The sequence below is a fragment of the Sorex araneus genome, chromosome 10 (assembly GCF_027595985.1).
Source record: "Sorex araneus isolate mSorAra2 chromosome 10, mSorAra2.pri, whole genome shotgun sequence".
NCBI classification, from domain to species: Eukaryota; Metazoa; Chordata; class Mammalia; order Eulipotyphla; family Soricidae; genus Sorex; species Sorex araneus.
In genome coordinates, this window is record NC_073311.1 from 50,224,296 (window position 1) to 50,246,941 (window position 22,646).

At 41.3% G+C, this 22,646-nt stretch overlaps 1 protein-coding gene across 3 annotated transcripts; it reads left to right on the top strand.

The window, feature by feature from the left end:
• The first annotated feature begins 1,553 nt into the window (after window positions 1-1,553).
• LOC129399135 (C-type lectin domain family 2 member D-like) lies at window positions 1,554-21,237 on the top strand. 3 transcript variants are annotated; one of them, XR_008626956.1, is made up of 6 exons: window positions 1,554-1,820; window positions 10,855-10,983; window positions 12,889-13,100; window positions 13,815-13,921; window positions 14,861-15,096; window positions 20,376-21,237. XR_008626956.1 is itself a non-coding variant. In XM_055118356.1 (5 exons), exons 1-5 carry the CDS (start codon window positions 1,619-1,621, stop codon window positions 14,994-14,996), a joined length of 786 nt encoding a protein of 261 aa, XP_054974331.1. In that variant the 5' UTR covers window positions 1,554-1,618; the 3' UTR covers window positions 14,997-15,253. The 3 variants fall into 3 exon arrangements, 1 of the variants encoding a protein (XP_054974331.1); XR_008626957.1 differs by having other exon boundaries at window positions 12,889-13,067; XM_055118356.1 differs by lacking the exon at window positions 20,376-21,237 and having other exon boundaries at window positions 14,861-15,253.
• The last annotated feature ends 1,409 nt before the right edge of the window (window positions 21,238-22,646 follow it).

Genomic DNA, 22,646 nt, shown 5'->3' on the forward strand with positions numbered 1-22,646 from the left:
TGTCTGCTTTGTCTCTGAGCTGGGATTTTTCAACTTCTAGAATTCCCTTGGCTCCTCCCTTTTCAGCTGTGTACAAAACTGGAGGACAGTGAATAGGGCCCTTGTGTGTTCCCCACCTGCTCACAAAGGATCACTGCCCCCTGCAGGATGCCCAAGATATTGAAAAGGATTTTGTAAACACAATTTTAAACGTGTGTATGTGTGTGTGTGTGTGTGTGTGTGTGTTGATTCAGACAGGAAAGTAAATATTGTCTCTTTTCAGTTCTGACCAGAGACGGTAAACTGTGAAGTTGGCTTTTTTTTAAGGTAAAAGCAACTCACATTTTAAAACCATAAAATGTTCATCAGCTTTATTTTGTTTCCAACCTGCCTGCTTAATTTGGTACTATCATCCCTCTCTCTTCTGGGTCTGATGTATTTAGGAAAGGCTTGGAAAATATTAATGTTCTAACTTTATTCTAATTTACAGGAAGTGTATAAAAACAGAATTCCAGTTTAAATGAAAATAAATGGTTTCAGGTCCAGAGTGATAGTATGTTGGGTTGGAAATTTACCTTGCAGGTGACTGATCTGGGTTCAATCCTTGGCATCCCATATGGTGCCCTGAGTACCTCCAGGACTAATTCCTGAGTGAAGAGCCAGGAATAACCGCTGAGTATTGCCAGTGTGACCCAAAAACCAAAAGAGAAAGAGAGAGAAAGAGAGAGACAGAGAGAGGGGGATAGAGAGAGAGCAGAGAGAGGGAGGGGAAGAGAGAGGGAGTGAGTGTTAGGGGTGGCAGATCTCTGCCCGGGGGAGGCTCGGAGAAACAAAAGAACAAAACCAAGACAATTCCTTCTGCAAAAGCATGGGGTTTATTCAAGCCAATATAGCTATATTGGGACCTTCAACTGTGCCTGAATAGCGTGGCATAGCCGAAGGCCCCCGAACTCAAAAAGCAGAGAGCTGTTTTTATACCCCTTTGGGGGAGAAAAGAAAATCTCACATATCAAAGGGAATCAACATTTGTTGACAGTTAACTGTTTCCCTGCAAATGTTTGCTTACAGTTCTTAGGGCAGTTTGTCGACCCATTTGGTGAGTTTCCTGCCCAGGTAGGTCTAGAAAACATCTTTCAAAGCAGCTAAACAGTTACAAACGCAAATTTAACCCTTAACCTGCCCTCCTCTTCATGAGAAAGGGAGGGAAAGAGAGAGGAAGGGAGAGAAGGAGGGAGAGAGAGGGAAGAGGGAGAGGGAGAGAGAGAAAGAGAGAGAGGGAGGGAGAGAAAGAGAGGGGGAGGGAGAGAGCGCAGGAGAGAGGGAGGGAGAGAGAGGAAAAGGAGAGAAAGAGGGAGGGAGAGAGAGATGGTGTGGCAAGAGAGTGAGAAAGAGAGTGAGAATGAGAATGAGAATAGACTATTTCAATTTTCTTTAAATGCCACACACTAGGAAGTGAAACGAAAACGTAATTTGACACGAGCAAGGACTCAGCCAATGAACAGGCTGCTGCACTATTGCCAGTTTCTCTCCTCAGGGAGTTACCCTGTTCTTCTCAGATATAGTCCTTTTTCTTCAGGATTGTTGAAATTTTAGTCTCCAGATCTCATTTTAGCAAGTCTACTCTTTTTCTCTAAAGCAGATGGTTGTACTGGCGGCACAGCCTAACTTGAGGGAGACCCCGATATTTGATCCCTTAATTCAAGTTCCTTCCCTGCAGGATGCAGCTGCTGTCGACAAAGAGGAGACAATGGTGGTGGAGGACTCACCAAAAGAAATGCAGAAATGTTGTTACTTACCGGAACATCACAGATGCTTGCTTTTCAGTGGAAAGGAACAATTTGGTAATGTAAAGTTGTTGCAAAGAACAAAAACATGGAGTGGGAGTTGGGCCAACAGTGGGAGAAGGAGAGGGAGAGGAGAGGGAAAGGGAAACAGAGAGGGCTCTTTTGTATCCTAGAGGGACAGCAAACTAATACCATGTATTTCATAATATGTGAACTAATTTATTTGCCTGTCAAAACCGGTTCTTAGGGGGTCTAAATATTTTCTAACTTATTAATAGACAGTGGAAGGCAGAGGGTTGGTCTTTTGAAATTAGGAATGATAGGCTGAACCTAGCCATTACCAAATAACTTAGCATTTAAAACTTTTTAAACTTTTTTTTATGGTACCACAGACCAAATTGAGAAACTCACACATATAAAGCACACCCTCTACTATTGAGCTATATTCCCCTTACCTGTTTTAGGTTTAGAGCAAATTTGACTTGAAAGATGAAGAACATAATGATGTGTGCTTGTTTTCCAGTCTGAAAGGAATGGTATGTTTTACTGAAATTCTAGCTGTTGAAAAGCACATTTCTTTCTTTTTTCTTTTTCCACTCTCCCTGAATTTATTCTTTTTTTGGGGGGGGGATGAGATACACCATTGTATTCCCATAAAATAGGGTTTGTATTTAATCACAACTTAATTAAAAATGATATCGTTTATCAATTAAGATAAAGTTTCACTAACTAAAGCTATTTGACCAATGAGGATGTCATACTTATTAAATTAAACTGACCGGTAAGAATGTTTCACATGAGAAAAGTGAATTTTGAACTGTCTTTGGATTATGAAACTAACATTTATATTAGAAAAATATTTAGTTCGTTTCTTTGTTCTTTTGAGAGGTAGAGGCTGATGCCATATTCCCAACTAGAAATCCAGTGGTTATGGTGTCAGAGTGCAATATAGGTGGCATATGGCTTTGAAGGAGATTGGGAGAGGACAGTCCAGGTGGGAGAAGAGAAATAAGAGAGGAGTGGAGCATGATGCTGGGGGAGACATTCGATTCAGGGAAATAAAGGGGAAAAGAAAGGGAGGTTTTGGGAGATCTTCTCCGACTAGAACTAAGGTCAAAACTTTTGTGATACCAAGAGATCCATGTGAAAAGCATTAGTTGAAGGAAAGTGAGCAGGAACTTTATCTTAAGTATGATTTTAACTTCATTACAGTGACTTGGAATCACGAGGGGAAGAGAGCATGAGGGGGTCCTATGGGTCTTATTCCAGCAGCAAACTGCTTTTTGCTGATTCTCAAAATGAACTATTAAAGGCAGATATGCCCAGTATCAGTGCTTTAATGCTTTTCGAAACTTGGGGGTAACCCAGAGTTTAGGGGTCTGTGTGGAAGAGAGAAGGCTGATTGTTGACAATTGCTCAACAAACTTTGAGCAAACAATTGTGACCATGATTCATTCTTCCTTTTGCTTGGTGCTGGGCGACATTTTCTTTTTCCCCACCAGAATTTAGACTGTTGCCAGATTTTAGAGCTAAAGAATAAAGGTTTTATGTTTCTATGCAGGTTTTTGAGTAAAGTTAGGCTTTATTTCTCCTGTATGAATACCAAACATAGGGTTGTTTTTTATATCAAGATGTGATATCATGCTAAGTTTAGCACATGCTAGTTTGTATTTACTGCACCAAACGGCAAAGCTGCCTTTACAGAGTGGCTGGCTGTACCATCTTATCTTTCCAACATCAGTGCACGAGAATTTCAATTCTCCACTTGGTTCTTTATTTTGTTTTCTCTCTTAATAGGCAGATAGAGGAAACTCAGATTTTAATTAGCATTTCTTCAATTCATGCTATCTTGAGCACATTTTTATGCGCTAATTTATCCTTTATGCATCTTCAATTTTATATTAAGATACACAAACTGGGTGATTCAAAACTCATGTTCAGCTTGTGTATTTCTCTTATTTTGAGTTTTTTTGTTTTTAAAATAGTCTAGATATAGGTTTTCACCACATCTTTATCAACAGTGTGCTTATTCTCCAGACTAGTAGCTCTAAACCTGCTTGTAAGTTTTGATTGCAATCTTCCTACTAATGAATGACAGGAAGCATTTTCATGTACCTGATGGCCATCTGCATGTCCTTGAGACTCTGAGGAACTAATCCCTGACCTGACAGAGGAGGCATTTGTCTCATTGCTGATCTTCACACCTGACTTTTCTACTTTTTCCTGTTTCTTTCCATCTTCCTGAACTCCTTTGTGTATAGCTGTCGGATTTCCTATGGGTGAGATTCTATTTCTTTTATTTCAGACCCTCTTTGATTCATGGTAATAGCTTATGGGTCATGACCTTTTGTTAAAGGGATTGGCAATAGGCAAATTGTTCTGTAGCAGAAGTGGGCAGTAGATTTTTTTTAATTTTTAATTTTTTAAATTTTACATTATTTATTATACTTCTTTTTAAAAATTATTTTTAATTTTATTTTTTAAGTAGTGAGTCACCGTGAGGGTACAGATACAAATTTTTGTGCTTGTGTTTCCCTCATACAGTGTTCATGAGCCCATCCCTCCACCAGTGTCCATTCTCCACCACCAATGAACCCAGTATCCCTCCCACCCCCCAATCCCATCCCCCATTACTGCACCCCGCCTCTGTGGCAGGGCATTTCATTTTGTTCTCTCTCTCCTTTTTGGTGTTGTGGTTTGCAACAGGGGTATTGAGTGGGAATTGTGTTCAGTCTTTTGTCTACTTTCAACATGTATCTCCCTTCCCACACGCGCTCTCCAATCACATTTTACTTTACCCTTCTCTATCTGGGCTGCCTTTCCCCCAGCATGTGAGGCCACCTTCCTAGACATGGAACCCATCTCCTGCTATTATATACTACTATTCTTGGGTGTTAGTCTCCTACTCTGTTGTTTTATATCCCAGAGATGAGTGCAATCTTTCTATGTCTGTGCCTCTCTTTCTGACTCATTTCACTTAGCATGATACTTTCCATGCTGATCCACCTGTATGCAAGTTTCATGACTTCAACTTTCTAGCAGCTGCATAGTATTCCATTGTGTAGATGTACCAGTTTCTTTAACCAGTCATCTGTTCTTGGGCACTAGGGTTTTTTCCAGATTTTTTTCTGCTCTCATTTCTTCCTGTATTTTCTTAGTGGTCCTTTCCACGGCTGTGTTCATATTCTCCCTTAGTTTATTGGTTTTTCATTCCATAGTTGTGTTCATATCCTCCCTTAGTTTATTGGTTGTCTGTTCCATGGTTCCTTTGAGTTCCTCAACCATGTTCACAATTTCTTCTCTGAATTCTTTATCTGAGAGGAGGTTGTATTTGTGGGCGACCTCTATTGAGGCTTCTGGAATCCCTTCATTATCTCTTTGTGGTGTTTTTTTTCGATGTTTCTTCATGTTGTTTTGGAACGATAGAGGAGAAACCTTCCGATTCTCTATCTTTATTCCCTCTTGCTACAGGAGGGGATTCTAGGTGAGCTAAATCGATAATGGTATTCTTTGCCCCCTTCTAAAATAGTTCCTTACATTACTGCGCTCTTCCTAGTTTGTGTAGGGTATCTAGTCACGGCTTAGGCTATGATCTCTTCATGAGGGCTTTGTGTACTTTCTTTTTTTTTTTTTTTTTTTTTTTGCTTTTTGGGTCACACCTGGCGATGCACAAGGGTCACTCCTGGCTCTGCACTCAGGAATTACCCCTGGCGGTGCTCAGGGGACCATATGGGATGCTGGGAATCGAACCCGGGTCGGCCGCGTGCAAGGCAAACGCCCTACCCGCTGTGCTATCACTCCAGCCCTTTGTGTACTTTCTTGTATTGCTGAGACTTTTTGTGGAATTGGGAATTAGGATAGGTTAATGGCTTATTGGCATATAGTGATTGAGATGGCCAGGTTGTTCTTCGAATAGATAGGTCATACAGATTGTGACCTATATGCACAGTATAGGAAAGGGGGAAAAGGCCGTTAGCGGCCCCGTTCTGGAAAAAGGCCACGCCCCCTTTTGAGGCCAAGCCCCCTGATGTAGAGGACATACCCCCACCAGTCAACAGGCAGGACCCCAGGATTACCTGGGTTAGGGGAGTTACCTGGGGGAGGGGAGTGGTTGGCTAGAATGGCCTGCGGAGAGGCAGGCAGCGGGAGGAGGAGGACCCTCAGCCCTGGCAGTCCCCCAGGCTGGGCAGAGCCGGTGTGTGCTCATGTCTTCATTCTCTTTGTTTCTAGGTATCTCTTGATTTCTTCCTTGATTTTCTTCCTGACTCACTCATTGTTCAACATTGAGTTGTTTAATTTCCAGGTGTTTGATTTGGTTCTCCATATCTGTGTGTGATTAGCTTCTATCTTTAGTGCATTGTGGTCTGAAAAGATGGTTGATACAATTTCTATTTTTCAATTCTATTGAGGTATGTTTTTTGGCCCAGTACATGGTCTATTTTGTAAAATGTCCCATGTACACTGGAAAAGAATGTGTATTCTTTCTTTGTGGGGTGTAAAGTCCTATATAGGTCTATTAGGCCTCTCTCTTCAATTTCTTTCTTCAGAGTCAGTGTTTCCTTGCTGAGTTTTGCTCTTGTCGATCTACCCAGAGGTGATAATGCAGTGTTGAAGTCTCCAACTACTTTTGTGCTGCTAGTGATGTCCTCTTTAAAGTCTGTTAGGAGTTGTTTTAAGTATTTAGCCAGTCGTTCATTAGGTGCGTATACGTTTAAGAGTGTGATTTCTTCCTGTTGTATATATCACTTGATGAATAGAAAATGACCGTCACTGTCCCTTCTAATCTTTTTCAGCCTGAAATCTATGTTGTTAGATACTAGTATGGCCACCCCAGCTTTCTTGAGGGAGTTGTTTGCCTGCAGGATTGTTCTCCATCCTTTGACTTTGAGTCTGTGTTTGCTCTGACTGTTCCGGTTTGCTTCTTGCAGGCAACAGAATGTGGGTTTAGTTTCTGGATCCATTTTGCACTCTGTGTTTCTTAATAGGTGCATTTAGGCCATTGACATTGAGAGAGATTATTGTCATGGGGTTTTGTGTCATTTCTCTGTGGGGTTTGTTGTTCTTGTAGGGTTTTTCCTTGTCTTACAGTAGCCACTTTAGTCCTTCTTTTAAGTTTGGTTTTGAGCCTATGAAGTTCCTGAGCTGTTGTTTATCTGTGAAGTAGTGTATGGTTCCTTCGAGTTTGAGTGAAAGTTTAGCCGGATAAAGTATTCTTGGTGAGGCGTTCATTTCATTGAGTTTTTTCACTATGTCCCACCATTGTCATTGGGCTCGGAGGGTTTCCTCTGATAGGTTTGCTGTAAATCTAAGGGGTGCTCCTTTGTATGTGATTTCCTTCTTTGACCTTGCTGCTCGTAGAATTGTGTCTCTATCCACAGCATCTATCATTGTGACTATGATATGCTTGAAGTTTTTTTATTCAGGTCTCTTTTTGCTGGTACTCTACGGGCTCCTTGGATCTGAATGCCTGCCTTCTCCAGTTCTGGGAATTTCTTAGCAATGATGTCTTTAACTGTGCTTTTTTCATTGGGGTTATTTCCCTGTGCTTCTGGTGCTCCAATGATCCTTATGTTGTTCCTCTTGAGGTCATCCCCTAGGACTGTGATTCGCTCTAGCGCCATTTTGAGGTCTTTTGCCATTGTTTGTTGCTGTCTGTAAGCTTTGTGCAGCTCATCTTCAAGCTCACTGATTCTGTCTTCAGCTGTAGCCATTCTACTGTTGAGGGCTCCTGCTGAGATTTTTAATTCATCTACTGATTCCTTTATTTGTGTGACTTCTGTTTGTAGCTTTGAAATTTCTGCTCTCAATTCTTCCTGCATTTTCTTGGTGTTCCGTTCTGATGCTTCATTTATATCCTGCCTTAATTTGTTGGATGTCTGTTCCATGGTTGCTTGGGGTACATCAACTCTCCTCAAGATTTCCTCTGACCCTCTGTGCCTAAAGACTTATTCCAGAGGCCTTCTAACTGATTTTGGCATCCAGAGCAGCTTCTTACAGCAATGCACTGGGACTGTGAGCTGGGCTACAACTCCACGCTGCCCGGGGATGGATCTTTCCTGTCCATCCTGTTTTTCTGCACTGAAAATGGCGGCGGCAGCAATATCCACGCGGTGAGAGCCACCTTCTAAGACTCCTAACCCAGAGGTATACGGTTTTTACACTTTGGGGCTCCTAGGCAATCATGGGAAGTGGGTTTTACCGGCATGCCCTTGGCCCAGATAAATTCGGAGCTGCTGAGAGCGAAACGAACCTTCTGAGCCTAAAGACTTTGATTCCAGAGGCCGTCTAACACATTTTGGCGTCCAGAGCAGCTTCTTACAGCAATTCACTGGGACTGTGATCTGGGCTATGGAATTTCTGGCTGAATTTTCCCTGGATTTTATACAGAAATCCAAGACTGTGCGGCCGCGGCAGCAGCTGCACAACTTAACATCTCTTAGTTGTCAGCAATGTGAAACGGTTCCTTTTTAGCAGGTCTGACTTTGGGGGGAAACTCCAAACAATAACAGTGAGTTTTTTGTTGAAATATTGAAGGTAATCAAAGTAGCAGCCATTTTTGGCTCCTTCCCAGCCACGACCAGGGCCACGGCCACGGCCCCAGAGGCCAGCTGCTTGACTGGCCCACACGGGTCCCTGGCAAAGGCACAGCCCCACGGGCAGAGAGGAAAGGCGTGTCAGGAGGGGGAGCTGGGCTGGAAGCCCCCGACCCCCACGCTCGTGGTAATGGACACAGCAGCAGTGGCCCGGGACCCTGACAAGGAAGAAACTGCCCCAGGGGGCGTCCTGATTCAGAAGGAAAGTCCAGGTCTGGCTGCCCAGCCAGGGAGACATTCCTGAGCCCGGGCCCACCCGCAGTCAGAAGTGAAGGTGAGGGTGGGCGTGGCCTGCCGATCGGGGCGGGGCCTGAGGCTCAGGGCGGTTCCTCTGGGGCGGGGCCAGCAGCTGGGTGGGGCGGCTCAGTGCAGCGCCTGGTCCAGCTCATACTTCTCGCAGAAGCGGCTGGTGAAGAGGAAGCAGGTGAGGTGCTCCATCCAGGGCCAGTTGATGGGGTAGACGTAGAGCCAGATAACGAGCAAGGCGAAAATGCCAGCAAAGACCAGCAAAAACACCAGGATGAGGGCGCGCTTGCGGTACTTGTCGCCAGTGCCGAAGGTGATGTAGGGCAGGAAGGCGAAGGCCAGCAGCAGGCCGCTGAGGAAGCCGAAGATGTGGGAGATGTTGTCGATCCAGGGTAGCAGGCCGCAGACGAAGAGGAAGAGCATGATGACCGACAGGTTCAGAAAGGCCTTCCAGGGCCGCTCCAGCCACTTTAGTCACTGGCTTTAAATATATTTTTCTATCTTTACACTGTCTGTCAAGTATAAAACAGATTTTAAGGTATAATAAAATTCCTGAAAGTAAACTCTAATAAACAGTTTGGACTCAATGTTTATGATTACACAAGCCATAGTTTTGATTATTAGGCTACTAGTTATAGAGCATTTCATTTAAAAAAAAAAAACAAAGTAGCAGCCATTTCTCTAGACTGTGAACTAAGCAATAGCCCCACACCAGCCGAGAAGAGGAAATATCCCTCTTTCCCGGTTGTTTCCCATTTTCGGGGAGAAACATGACGTGGCGTCCACCATACTATGAGGCGCAGGAAGGGGAATGAGGGGGAAAAAAAGGAAAAAGGAAAAAAACAGAGTTATGTACTTGAAGCAGTGGGGCTACATATCTCTTCATTCTAAGCAATGGAAAACTAATTATCAAATGCTTCCTTGGTAGTAGGGCTGTCTTTCTTGGGGGGAAACTCCAACAACAATAGTGAGTTTTGTGTTGAAATATGGAATGTAATCAAAGTAAAGAGATAATGATTCATCAGTTATGCAGTTGGGTGTGCGGGGGCGGGGGCAGGAGGTATACTGGGGTCTTTGGTGGTGGAATATGGGCACTGGTGAAGGAATGGGTGTTTTAATATTATATAACTGAGACATAAACTTGAGAACTTTGTAACTTTCCACATGGTGATTCAATAAAAATAAATAAATAAATATAAAATAAAATTATAGAACAAGTGTGAAAAAAATAAGATTTCCTCTCTGAATTCTTTATCTAAAAGGTCGTATATGGGGGCTGGAGCAATAGCACAGCGGGTATGGCATTTGCCTTGCACTCCACCGACCTGGGTTCAATTCTCAGTATCCCATATGGTCCCCTGAGCACCGCCAGGGGTGATTCCTGAGCGCAGAGCCAGGAATAATCCCTGTGCATTGCTGGGTGTGACCCAAAAAGCATAAAAACAAAACAAGACAAAACAAAACAAACAAATAAAAAAATACAAATAAAAGATCATATATGTGAGTAGTCCCTGTTGAGGTTTCTGGAGTCTTTTCTTCATTCTCTCTTTGTCAAGGCGATTTTCGCTGTTTCTTCATATTGTTATGGAAGTACAGAGTTGGAACTTTCTAGTTGTCTATCCCTAGTCTATCTTGCTGCGGGTGTGTGGGCTCTGGATGTGCTAAATTGATGATGGTAGCCTTGTTTCTATTCTAGAGTTCTTCCTTACTCTCAGGCACTCTCCTGATTTATGTGGGGCCTCTACTGAAGGCGTAATGCTATGTTCTCTTTACTAAGGTTTGGTGCAGCTTCCATTGTTCACTGATAGTTTTTTTGATGTTAGAATAAGCTAATGGTCTATTTCACTTTGAGTGATTGAGATGGTCAGGGTGTTTTTCAAAGAAACAGAGTGTACATATTATGCTAAAGTAAAAAATAGTAACTGTGACCTGCCACCAATCTGGCAGCAGGCCAAGCCCCTTTTTGAGAGCACACTCCAGAGATACAGGCCACAACCCCAGTAACCTCCTGGGTCTGGGAGAGCCATTTGGGGCCTGGGAGGCGGGGCTTGGGGTGGGCAATTACCTGGAGACAGAGGCGGAGTTAAGGAGCATGCAGAGAGGCACGTTAAGGGAGACAAGGGCTGGGAACGCTGGGGCAGTTGGGCGCCCAGTGTGAGCTGTCCGGGCCAGGAGGGAAGTAGATTTTTTAATAAACTTGTTTTCCTCATAAAGCTTTCAGGAGAATGATATTATGATATTTTACTTTAAAGGTGCTCAAAACCAAGAAAAATGTAGAACAACTCAACCTTCTGAAACTCTTCACAGACTTCCTTTCCGCTTCATCACTATGATTTTGATCATAGTAATAATAGTGGTTCCACTTTCTGTTACTTTGACAGGTAAGTTACTTGTTCTTCAAATTCTATCATGTCCTCCATACATTAATATGGTCATAAATATTCCTTTAAGTCCTGTTTTATGCCAGGCACCATGCAAAGTGTCCAGAGCATATTGGTGAATGAAATACAAAAATTCCTTATTTTCATTTATATTCCAGAAGAGAGATGTAGCTGTCATAATAGATTAAGATAGGGGGTAGGGAAACAAGCTGCAATTCACGTAGAAGTGACACATACTCTTCAGCGGGAATCTCTCCCATTCTGTAAACTTTTGAAGGACATGAAGGAAGCATGCTGATGCATGGGGAAAGCTCTTCAGGCACATTAAACATTAGAGCAAATTCCCAAAGAAGGAATATCTCTAGTGCTTTGATTAAGAGCAAGGAGATTGTTGGGGCTAGAGCAAGGTGAGACCAAGGAAGAAGCATGGGATGGATCGAGGAGGCAATAGCCTTGGGAGTCACTTACAGACTGGGTTAAACTTTGATTAGAGCTGGGAAGGTCAGGAAAAGAAGAGTTGTAAAGAGGGATTTCATGTCTCTGAAACTTTTATTGCAGAATGATCATTTTTTACTTTGCTGTTAAGGAGTGATTGTTGGAAGAGAGGGGGAGAATACTCAGGTGATATTGTAAAAATTTAGGTGAAAGATTATGATAATTTAGACCTGGAGGGAGAGGTGGGGGTGTGATCAGGTTCTGCATACTTTTGAATGTTGGAGCCACAGTATTTTATAATAGTGGAAGGTTGGCAAAAGGAGGCTTAAATATAACTTTAAAGATTTTCTTCTGAGCCATGGCAAGAAATGAGTTAACATCCTAGACAAGAGAAAGGCTTAAGGATTTTATCCTTGGAACTGTTTCTTACATAGAAAATGTCCAAAAGTACAGATAAAGATGCTTCACAACAATCTGTTTGTATGTACAATTGGCAATTATTAAATGAATCACTAGTATTAATAAATAACTATTTTGTCTATTCTGATTTTACTATCTATCTTGTCAAGGCCTTTTCACCCAAATCTATCCAAACCCCATAGAACATTATTTTAGAGGAAGCAGTGTTACTGACCTTGACAGCAATGTGCTTTCTACTCTCTAATCTAATTTTCCTAAGGATAAGGATTGAGAAATTTTTAAAGAATTGTCTTTCTTTGAATATGAGATAATTAAAGTCATCATTGATATTTAATATTTTGATACCATTTTTTTCTTAGCTGGCCCTTCAAGAATTAATGTAGTTTTAGTAGCAAAAGAAGAATAATATTATCAAAGTATAAAATGAGAATATTTTATTCTTCCTATACTCTGTTCCAAAATATTGATTGTTTCAGAACATTTAACAAGAACCCCAAATATTTTATTCATATTTAAAATCAGTACATATAAAGCAAAAATGTAAAAAGCCCTAGATTGTATTTTGGTTACCAGAATAATATTTGGGTTGCTGTATTATGTACACAAAAGTGTTTTGTTGCTCCCGAGAGTGTACCACAGTAAAGTTCAGTATATAAATGATGGCAAGAGGAAGAGGTGTTAATATTGAAGAAAATGTAAGAAAGTACAGTCTGTAGCTTTTTCTAGGAAAGCACACTAGAAAAATCTTATATTTACATTTTTGGAGAAATTTGAACCATTTATAAAAGTATCACAAAGATTATGCTTTATAAATTTATTTTTCTGAAGTCATTAATGCCTACATGCCCCTATAAAACTGAGACACACAGGTACCCCTATCAGGGGATTGTGACTATTGTACTTTAGATATGATTGTCAATCATGAATTAGGAAATTAATGAATACCAGTCTATAGCTTTAACAGTGATCTTAGGATAGTAAGAAGAAAAATAGATTAAAAGGATGAGAAAATGTATTTACTATATTTTGTTGTGATTATCCAAGTTTTAGTAAGAAAAGAAAGAACAGTCTCAGAAGTGCCTGTGCAACTCGCCTGCCCACTGCCGTGGATTGGATTTGGAAACAAGTGCTTTTATTTTTCTGAAGAAACAGAGAACTGGACATTCAGCAGGACTGTCTGTGACTCATTGGGAGCTCATCTTGTTCAGATTGACACCTCAGAGGAACTCGTAAGAATTGGACACCAGGGAGACAGTACAAGAGTGAGAGAACATGCCTGTCACATGCAGGGCCCTGAGTTCAGCCGTCAGCACCACATGCCCGGCACCGCAGGGCCCATGTGTCACCCTGCTTGCCCTGGCACTGCCTGTGCACACCGGGCTGAGCTTGGCAGAAATTGGCTCTGTCCAATTTCTCCCAATGCCACAGAGTCTTGTCCACACTAAAAGAAAAAAACTGTTTGGGGTTTTTTCAATAGAAAATAGAATCATATTTTCTATTGAATAAGGAGCCCCCGCAAAGAGGGTTGGGAGCTGCACAGGGCTAATGCTGAAAGACCAGGATGTCCTTGAGTCAGTCTGGAAGCATGGGACACAGAAAATTTTCTGATGTGTGTTGAACCCAGTGAGACATGTTAGATATGTTCTCCCATGTAATCCTCATTGTTGACCTAGAAGCTTAGATGTACTGTTCCCTGTGTGCATAAAATTATTGTACTCACGTAAATTTTCATTCAAAATGTGGGAGTGACAGTGTTCAAGATATACTAAAGCAGTAGGCACAAAGTGAGACTTTGATTCTTTTAAACAAATATGCTTAGGAGCAGAGACATAGAATAATGACTCAAGCTGAAAAATGGGGTAGATAATTCTTCATTTATATTGTGCTATCATCCCAAATAGAAGACTGTAGGAAAGACAGACTCGGGAGCAGTAAGGGAGAAAGATGCATGTTTTCACTTTTTATGTTTATAATAGATTTTCCTGAGAAGATACAAAGGCCCCGATGACCATTGGATAGGCCTTCACAGGGAATCACCAAGTCAATCTTGGAAATGGATAAATACTACTAGTGACAACATAGTGTATGTATTGTGACTTATTTTCCTTTGCTATGATGACCTAGGGTGTTAATAATTTTAATATAGAAAACCTATAATACTGTATAAGAATTTGAAATTGTTTCTATGCCTTTCCATTTACTAGCCAGTTCCTTGAAAACTCAATTAACTGTGATTTTAGCTGAAATATTTAATATAATGATGCCATATGTATATGTTCTTTTACTTTTATACCCCGATTCAGATGTTTTTCTGGTGGAATACTGATTTACAAGGTAGAAAGAACTGCTGGTATGCAGTGGGAAAGGGGTGGGGGGAGAGTTCTAAAATCCTAGAAAGTCACTGATGATTTGATCCCCATAAAAACCTTCAAAAATCTATTTTTCAGTTGTTGCATCTGTTCACGAAAGTAAGGAATAATGGTTCAAAGAGGACCTGTGGAAATCTCTCTGAGAGATTTACCAGCAGAAACTGTAGTTCCCTGTGTTCATGACAGTTCAATAAGGTCATTGGGAATGTGTTGAATATAAGGGCCTGATCACTTCCATCAAAGTAAAGCTCTTTAGCACATTGCTAATGACTATTTTTACTTCATGCATTTATGAAGCAGTTCTTGAGAGACTGAGAATGATTTTCACTGATACAACTTATGGCAAAATATATAAAGTGACTAGATCAACAATATAACTAGATTTGGATTGGATGAATAATACAGTGGTGGTATACAAGCATGTGTCTTGAAACTGTAAAAAGAGCTAATTATAAAAACAGTGTTTATTACTAAGAAGTCACATAAGTGACAGATTATTTTTTACTTCTATTGAAAAAAGTGGCTCGAGCAAATTGATGATCAACGGGATGACGGTGATACAGTGATTGAAAAAAGTGGAGTAGAGATATTACAGATGACATCAAAGGAAGTAATGAAAGATGCTCAGTGTATGAATAATTGTTTTGTTTTAGGTTTCAGGTCAGTGGAACTGGGGAATGTGCCTACTTGAATGACAAAGGCGTGAGCAGTGCCAGGATTTACTCAGACAGAAAATGGATTTGTAGCAAACCCAGTGTCTCCACCTGTCAAATTGCTTCAAAGTTATGAGCAGAAAAGCTGCATTGTGCTTGTTATCTACAGTTGCTGAATGCTTTTCAGCCAGTTGTAAAAGTATTGGAGCCTGACCAGAGTCATGAGGAAGTCCCAGGTATATGGGAAGTGGGATGTAAAGATTTCCAAGGTAGTTTGATTTACTTCATTAAAGAATCTTAGGTGTCATTAGGTTACAAAATAATATGGACTTTACAGTATTTTGATCTGATATATTTTGATCTTATGTACTCTGAGGTATGCTAGATGTTTTGATTGTTGACCCAATAAAATGGGGCTGCAAAAGCCAGTCAGTGCTTAATGGCCTGCATGAGCTTTAGTTCTTTACTTTCTAACATTCCACACTCCTTGCTCATCTCTTCCCCTCTGACTGATTACTTGAGAACCAACATAAAAGCAACAACCCTGTGCAATAATATGGCAACACAGCCCTTTATAGTAGTAATTTCTCTGAATGTCAATGGACTGAGCTGGCAAAATTTGCTATAAGTAATCCAGCCCTGAATGGAATACTGAGAGTGGTGCCTTGCACCAGGAAACAAAATCCACCCATGTTTGTTGCAGTAAATACATCTAAAATCAGGGTAGACAGAGGCTCAGAGTGAAAGGATGGAAAATATTCATGCAGGCCAACAGCATACAGAAAACCTGGAATAGACATACTTATATCAGAACAAACAGCATTCAATCTAAATAAAGTAATTAGAGTTAAGGATGAACACTACATAGTGGTTAAGGGAATAAAAATAGATTAAGAAGTGTAGGATATCATTGGTTTGTCCTTTCTCCCTTGCCACAAAGAGTTTAGGCATATCTAAAATAATCTCTAAACATTTTAAGACAACATTGGTATGTCCTGTTCCCCTCACCACAAAGAGCTTAGGTATATCGGTCACGCCCATCAAGGTACTCCAGAGTCACTCCCATTCCTTTGTCTATCTGTATGCTCTCTTCCCCAACCAGTTAATCAGCTTTCCCCCTAATCAGACTCTTTTAATTTGTAAGGTCAGACCTTTCTAGGACACTGAACTTGTATTGTAAGTTAATATTGCCTTTCTCCTCTCCTCATGTCTTTTGAATAGTTTACTTTAAAGCAATGTCCTTTTTGTATGGACAAAGAAAGACAGTTGTTAATATGCTTTTGTAACATGGGATTTAATTGGCTTCGAATGCTATTCACTCCAGAGCATCTGCTTTCTCAACTTAAGCCTCAGCTGCCCTTACTTCCTAGCACCCCCAAAAGCAGGGTCCCAAAGAGGGACGGGATAGACCCAGGGCAAGCGGTGAGTTATGTGCTATCCTGGCATTGAGATGGGCCTGGTCAAAGTGCCTAATGTTTAACTATATGTTAAGAGCTTGGTCATGGACATGTCATGGCGAGACTAGGACCCTGCTAGGGATAGGAAAGACTAATCTGGCCTGGGCACTGTAGTCTGAGATTGAGATGACCCCAGGAGAGCAATTCTATAAGCTTAATGCATCTCTTGCTATGTCCATACAAAATGATTAATATTATAAATACTTATATGTTAGTTGGACAAGGAGAGGAGAAACACAACCATGGAATTCCACTCTTGGGTGCTGTACTGTAGATACCTGCAAGCTTTAGCAGGCCACCCAGAAAGGTGGTGGCACTCTGTACACTGACTTCTTCCTCCCTCTCTGTGGCCCTTTTTTTGTGCTTTTGCACTCACCTACAATGCTTCCAGAGTTAGGTAGTTAAGTGGATATATATGTAACCTAAAGTTCTCATTGTCCTGCAGTTCAAGGATCATTAAAACAAGAGATCAAGTGATTAGAAAGAACGTTATCACATGGAACAAACCAATAGGTAGAAACATATGGCCTCATATCCTCAAAACAACCACAAGGAGTATGTACCTTCACAAGCAAAGATCTTACTTTTGTTTTTGTTTTGGGGTCACACTGACTACATTCACATCTTACTCCTGGTTCTTCACTCAGAGTTAACTCTTGGCCCAGGGGATCATATGGGATGCTGAGGATTGAACCTGAATTGGCCACATAGAAGGCAAAAGCCTCATAGGCTGTCCTATCTCTCTTGCCCTGCAAAGTTTTGTATAGAGAAATAGCAGGGAAGAAATAGTGAGCTGTAAAATGGTGAGAAAACAATTTTAAAAATCCAATAAAATCTCATTATGGGGTGGTCCCTGAGGCATGCTGTCTTATCCACAAACCTAAATAAAGATTTTGAGGGGAAAGGGAAATACCAGAAAGACTATCTTTATTTTTAGACTTTTGGGGAGAAGTGTAAAACAAGGAGAAACTCCCTATCTTTTGATTTTGGGAGAAGAAGTGTTAATTATAGACTATCCTTGTCTAAAATTAGATGTTGGTGCCCAATCAGACTGTTAGGATGAGCCTGTGGAGACTGACCAGCACCCAGGCAGGACCTTAGGGACTCGTGAAAATGGGCGAGCCATGACTCCTATCTCTAAAAGGGTTAAACATCTCTTCTTTGGCTGCCCTTTAGCTCTAACTCCAAGTACAGCAAAATAATCTTCCCTTTTTCACAGACCTCTAACCCAGCTTGGCTTTGGAATGCAGACATTCTCTCACATCCCCTATCCCCTTATCACCCCAGATGCTGCACCAGCATGGCACCAAAACCCATGGCACCTGGTTTTGCTTTCCCCTCCTGAGGTTGTTTATTTTTTGGATTACAGATTAGACAGGAGAAAATATTCCTTGATGTTTTATTGTTCCTCCTGTAAACTCCTTTTCCCTGTTAATGATGTGTTGTACTGAGTGCATTAGATGTGTGTCGGTAGGATGCTAAATAAAAGAGGCTGAGTGGTGCTTCTCTATGCTGCTCTGCCAGTAGCCCCCCAAGCCATTTAAGATTCTTCTTGCTGTTCTATCTCTACGGACCCCCACCACCACCACCACAGAAAGAATATTCACAAAACAATTAATTCTTTGACCTATTTCAGATTTATTATCCCAGTCATGAAACCCCCACAGTTTCCTAAGGTCTACCTGGAGATGTTATAGTTTGAGGGGGCCCAAACAGTGGTATAGACAGCCATCCACTGACCCCATCACTATCACCTGACTCTTGCTACTCTGCATGGAGGATTCCATGAAAAATGCAAATAATTAATTTTTTTAAAGGAAGAGGAGAGGGCAGAGAGTAGTGGGTAGGGTCTTTGACTTCCATGCAGCTGACTGGGTTCCATTCTCCATATACCATATGGTCCCTTGTGTCTCACCAGGAGTAACCCCCAAACACAGAGCCAAGAATAAACTTTGAGTAATGCCTGGTGTGGATAAAAAAGTGAGAAAGATACAGTAGGCAAGTGGAGGAATTTAGTAATCACCTGGAATCAGGTGTTTTTAAGCACAGGCCCAGGGAGAGGGGCTGAAAAAGGGAGACACCAGAGCTCTCTGCTCAGTCTCTTCCAAGCTCTCTGATCCCCTTCACTCTCCTTCTCAAATATCTGAGGTCTGATCATCTTTGGCTACTTTCATGCATTGTCATAGTAACTCTATAGTATAGTAGTATCAGTGGGCATGATTTTGATTTATAAGAGTATTGCAGTGATCATAGAATGCACTGGAGTTCACTAAGGGGTATAAGGACTGACTGCATCTTGCTCACTCTGGTAGATGCAGGCTGGAGTGTCCTTTCAGGATGTTGGAAAACTCTGGGGAATTTATTGAGGTGCAAATCAGGAGTGGTGCTAGACCTGGAGCCTCACCCCTGGACAGTTCCTATACTTGTTTATCCCTTTCTCTTCTCTTGAAGTCACATACAATGTGCTATCTACCTTTCTAGAAAGAACAGCCCATTATTAAAGTTTAACTCACATTACAGTATATTAGGTTATATGACCAGAAAATTGATGAGATTGGACAATATTTAATCTACCATATCAAAAGGAAATAGACAAAATGAAAGAGAGACATTAGAGATAGAAGGATTTTTAGAGAAAGAATGAAGCAGGGACAAGGACCTGATACCATAAAAGCAGTTTGGGTTTAAGCTGTGGCAGGGGTAGCTGACAAATTACCTTACTGTTACTGAGCTCATTAGGCAAGAACTAATTGAGTGATTTACATTTCACATCTTGGTGAGAAAAACTCTGGAGTGATCTCTGAAAACAGAGATAGGAGTAAGCCCTAAAGCACAGACAGGCGTTCACCCCCAAATTTAACAACAAAATCCCCCAAAACAAATGAGTCTCAGTTGGATGACATGGGGTTTAGTACAAGGTACTCCACTGTGGCCTTCTAGCTCTCTTTTAACACTGTAGATGCCAATTCATGAGTCCTGAATTCCCTCTACCTTTTGTAATAGAAAAACATCTTTGGGGTGGCAAGAGTGATTGCTTCATAGGCTTTTTCATTCAAGAGGAAAGTTTTTCCTTTGAGTATGTAAGAGCTAACTTACAAGCCTGGCCTTAAGTCCCATGCATAATTTCAAGTTCTTTTGCTGAATAGATTCTTTTAACAACTAGTCCCAGGATGCTGGCATTCTTTAATATAATTTGTAAATGTAAAATTTTTATTTTAAAGGTTGCATTTTCCTCATACTTACAGTACATCCTACATACCATCCTAAAATGTAAGATGTAGCTTTAAATCAGCCAGCATATCAGGATTTCCAGGAATCTGCTAAAAGTTAAAAATGTTTTATTCTTTGTTTACTTCAATTGTGAAATTCCTTCTATTGAAGTTTTAAGTTGTTTTGTCAGAATGGGAAAAATGTGAACTCTGTGCTCAAGCAGGGAATATGACTCATCCAGACTTTCTTCATGCTCTGAAACCCCTGAATAAGTCAAGTTTTTTCTCTACCCAAACTATAAAGAAAACCATTCTATTTCAGATGACACAGTTCTTGAATGGCCTTCCCTTTTCTCACTGCACCAGACATATCTGAGGTGGAAGGGGAGCACTGGGGTCAGAAAACCATCACTCTCCACCTAAATTTTTTCTAAAAAAAAAAAAAAGCAAAAACACTCCTGACCTTTTGAGATCAGGAAGTCAAGCCCCTGCCTGTCTGGTCACTTTAAGAGTTTCTCTGTTGTTTTTTCTGCCTTTTTCAATTCTAGGCTCAGAATAATTGGGATTTTAGGGTGAATTGTTCCTCGGGTTTGGAAGAAATTTGAGTAATTTTTCTGTTGGAGATAAATGGTCCACATCCTTTCCTGTCCCTGAGTTTCACCAGTTAGGTGAAGGGGAGGGGGTATGTGTTCAGGAGGATGAAAAATGGGGGATGGGAACAACACAAGAATATGCTTCAGAGCAGGTTTCTTTATTGATATCCCCATTCTTACCCAAAACAAATCTCCCCACTCCCACTTCCGGGCCAGGACTCCTGAGGGATTGTGGTATCTGCCCATTTCATTTCAGGTATTTCAGGTATAATAGCTGGAAGCTGCCAGAAACTCTACCACCAGCAACCTGCCTGGGACTTGTTAGAAATGCAGAACTTCTAGAAACAGCCCAGATGCAGTGAATTAAAATCGACAGTGTCACAAGATGTCTACGCAATTTGTGAGATATTAAAGCTTCCAACTGCAATCATGAGGGTCAGACTCCATGGCTGGACAATGCACACAGGTGGTGGAGAGAAGAGAATTTTTGTTTTATTAAATTATGGGGTCACACTCGGCAACTTTCAGGACTCACTCCAGACTCAGCACTCAAGAATCATCGTTCACATCTTCTCAAGATGGAGCCCCGGCGACACTGAGCAGCAACTAACATGGCTCCGGGATGCAGGACTGGGACAGCTCTGAACCACGGGGAGGCACTGGAGTGGGGCGGCGCCAGCCCAGCCTCCATGTGGCCCCAGCCGCCGGAAGTCACGCCCCCGACCCACCCTCAGCGCCATCTTGCCACATTCAACAGAGAAGAAGCCGGGTGTTCTGGTGAGCAACGTGGCCGGATAATGCTCCGGACCTGAGACTGGGCCAGCAACACCGGGGATCCAGACGGAGGAGGTACAGCCAGCACACCTTCTCCAGATGTAGCCCCAGCGACACTGAGCAGCAACTAACACAGCTCCGGGATGCGGGACTGGGACAGCTCCGCATTAGCGGCTGCACAACCTTTTCTAAAAACTGAAAACATACAATCTTTTAATGGAAAACTAATTATTAAATGCTTCCTTGGTAGTAGGGCTGTCGTTCTTGGGGGGAAACTCCAACAACAATAGTGATTTTTGTGTTGAAATATGGAAAGTAATCAAGGTAAAGAGAAAATGAAGTGAAATTCATCAGTTATACAGTTGAGGGCGGGGGTGGGGGTGGGGGGTATACTGGGGTTTTTGGTGGTGGAATATGGGCACTGGTGAAGGGATAACTGAGGTATAACTGAGGTATAACTGAGACATAAACCTGAGAACTTTGTAACTTTCCACATGGTGATTCAATAAAATTTTTTTTTAAAAAAGAATCATTGTTGCTTCAGCTCAAAAGTCCATAGGGGTGCCAAGGGTCAATCCCAGGAATGTTGAGTTCAAGGTGAGAACCTACCTATCCCTCAGATCCTAAGAAAGAACATTTCTGGCAACACTTCAGGATTTGGAAACTGGGAGTTTGTCCTCAAGCAATTGGTTTGTCTGCAGAATCCCAAGGAAGAGTTCTCAGAAGTGAAACTGAGAAGGGGTAGAGTGCTGACTTGGGGCCACAGTCTTTTCTGAAAATGTATACAAAGTAAAGAAATAAAGATTAGATTGAGGGGTGAGGTGGGTGGGGGAAGTGAAATAAGATGGTAGTTTATGTCTAGGTTTTCATTAAGTTCAGGTATCATTTATACTGTTAACTTTTAAGTTAACGGTTAACTTAACTGCTTCCTTATCTTCATAGTTGTGTACATGCCAACTGTGCTAGGTCACCAAGTGCATCAAAGAGAAAGTTGTTTTTGCACAGAAAAGAATGGAGTGGGGAGACTTACAAAGAAACTTCTTTTCTAGCTGCTCCAAAAACCCACAGCACCATATTACGAATACATATGGAGAAATTAGAACCAAAACAAATTTACATGTCTCATTCTTCTGATCTAGGATACTATATTTTAAAAATGGTAGCTCTACTACTAGTTAAGTAGTCTGGTTATATTCAAATGAAGTAAAGCAATATTAACTGAGCTGCTTTATAAAGTCTTTTAAATGCTTGGACACAAAATGAAGTCCATACTGTTTAGATTTTGCAATTAAATACAGGTGCTTCCCACCCCAACCTCCACTCCAAGTTTCTCATAAACCTCTCCAATAGGTCCAGGCAGACTTTTTCAAGATGCATTTCTTTGTAAAATACAGGCTGTCTCATACTGGTAAACTGGATTAGGTAGAAAACCACAATCCTTTTATTTTCTGTTTTGCAGAAACGCCTGAGATCAGCATTATCTAGTTCTGTCTTGCCTATTTATCTTCAAAATACTTGAGAAGACATGTTACAAGTTACATTTCAGGAAGAGTTGTGCAGAATAATCAGCATATTTAGAGTTCAACCAGCGCCTTGTATATCCTTGATATTAACCACTTATCAGAAAGATACTGGGTGAATATAGTGTCCCATTCTGTAGACTGCCTTTGTATTCTGGTTACTGTTTCTTCTGAGGTATAGAAACTTCTTAGTTTAAGATAGTTCCTTTTGTTTATCTGTTTCCACTTGCTTG

Coding starts and splice junctions, on each gene's coding strand:
- LOC129399135 (XM_055118356.1), top strand. CDS start 1,619: ATGGTTGTACTGGCGGCACAGCCTAACTTGAGGGAGACCCCGATATTT. Junction 13,101..13,814: donor ACCAGGGAGACAGTACAAGA/GTGAGAGAACAT, acceptor TGTTTATAATAG/ATTTTCCTGAGAAGATACAA. Junction 13,922..14,860: donor ACTACTAGTGACAACATAGT/GTATGTATTGTG, acceptor GTTTTGTTTTAG/GTTTCAGGTCAGTGGAACTG.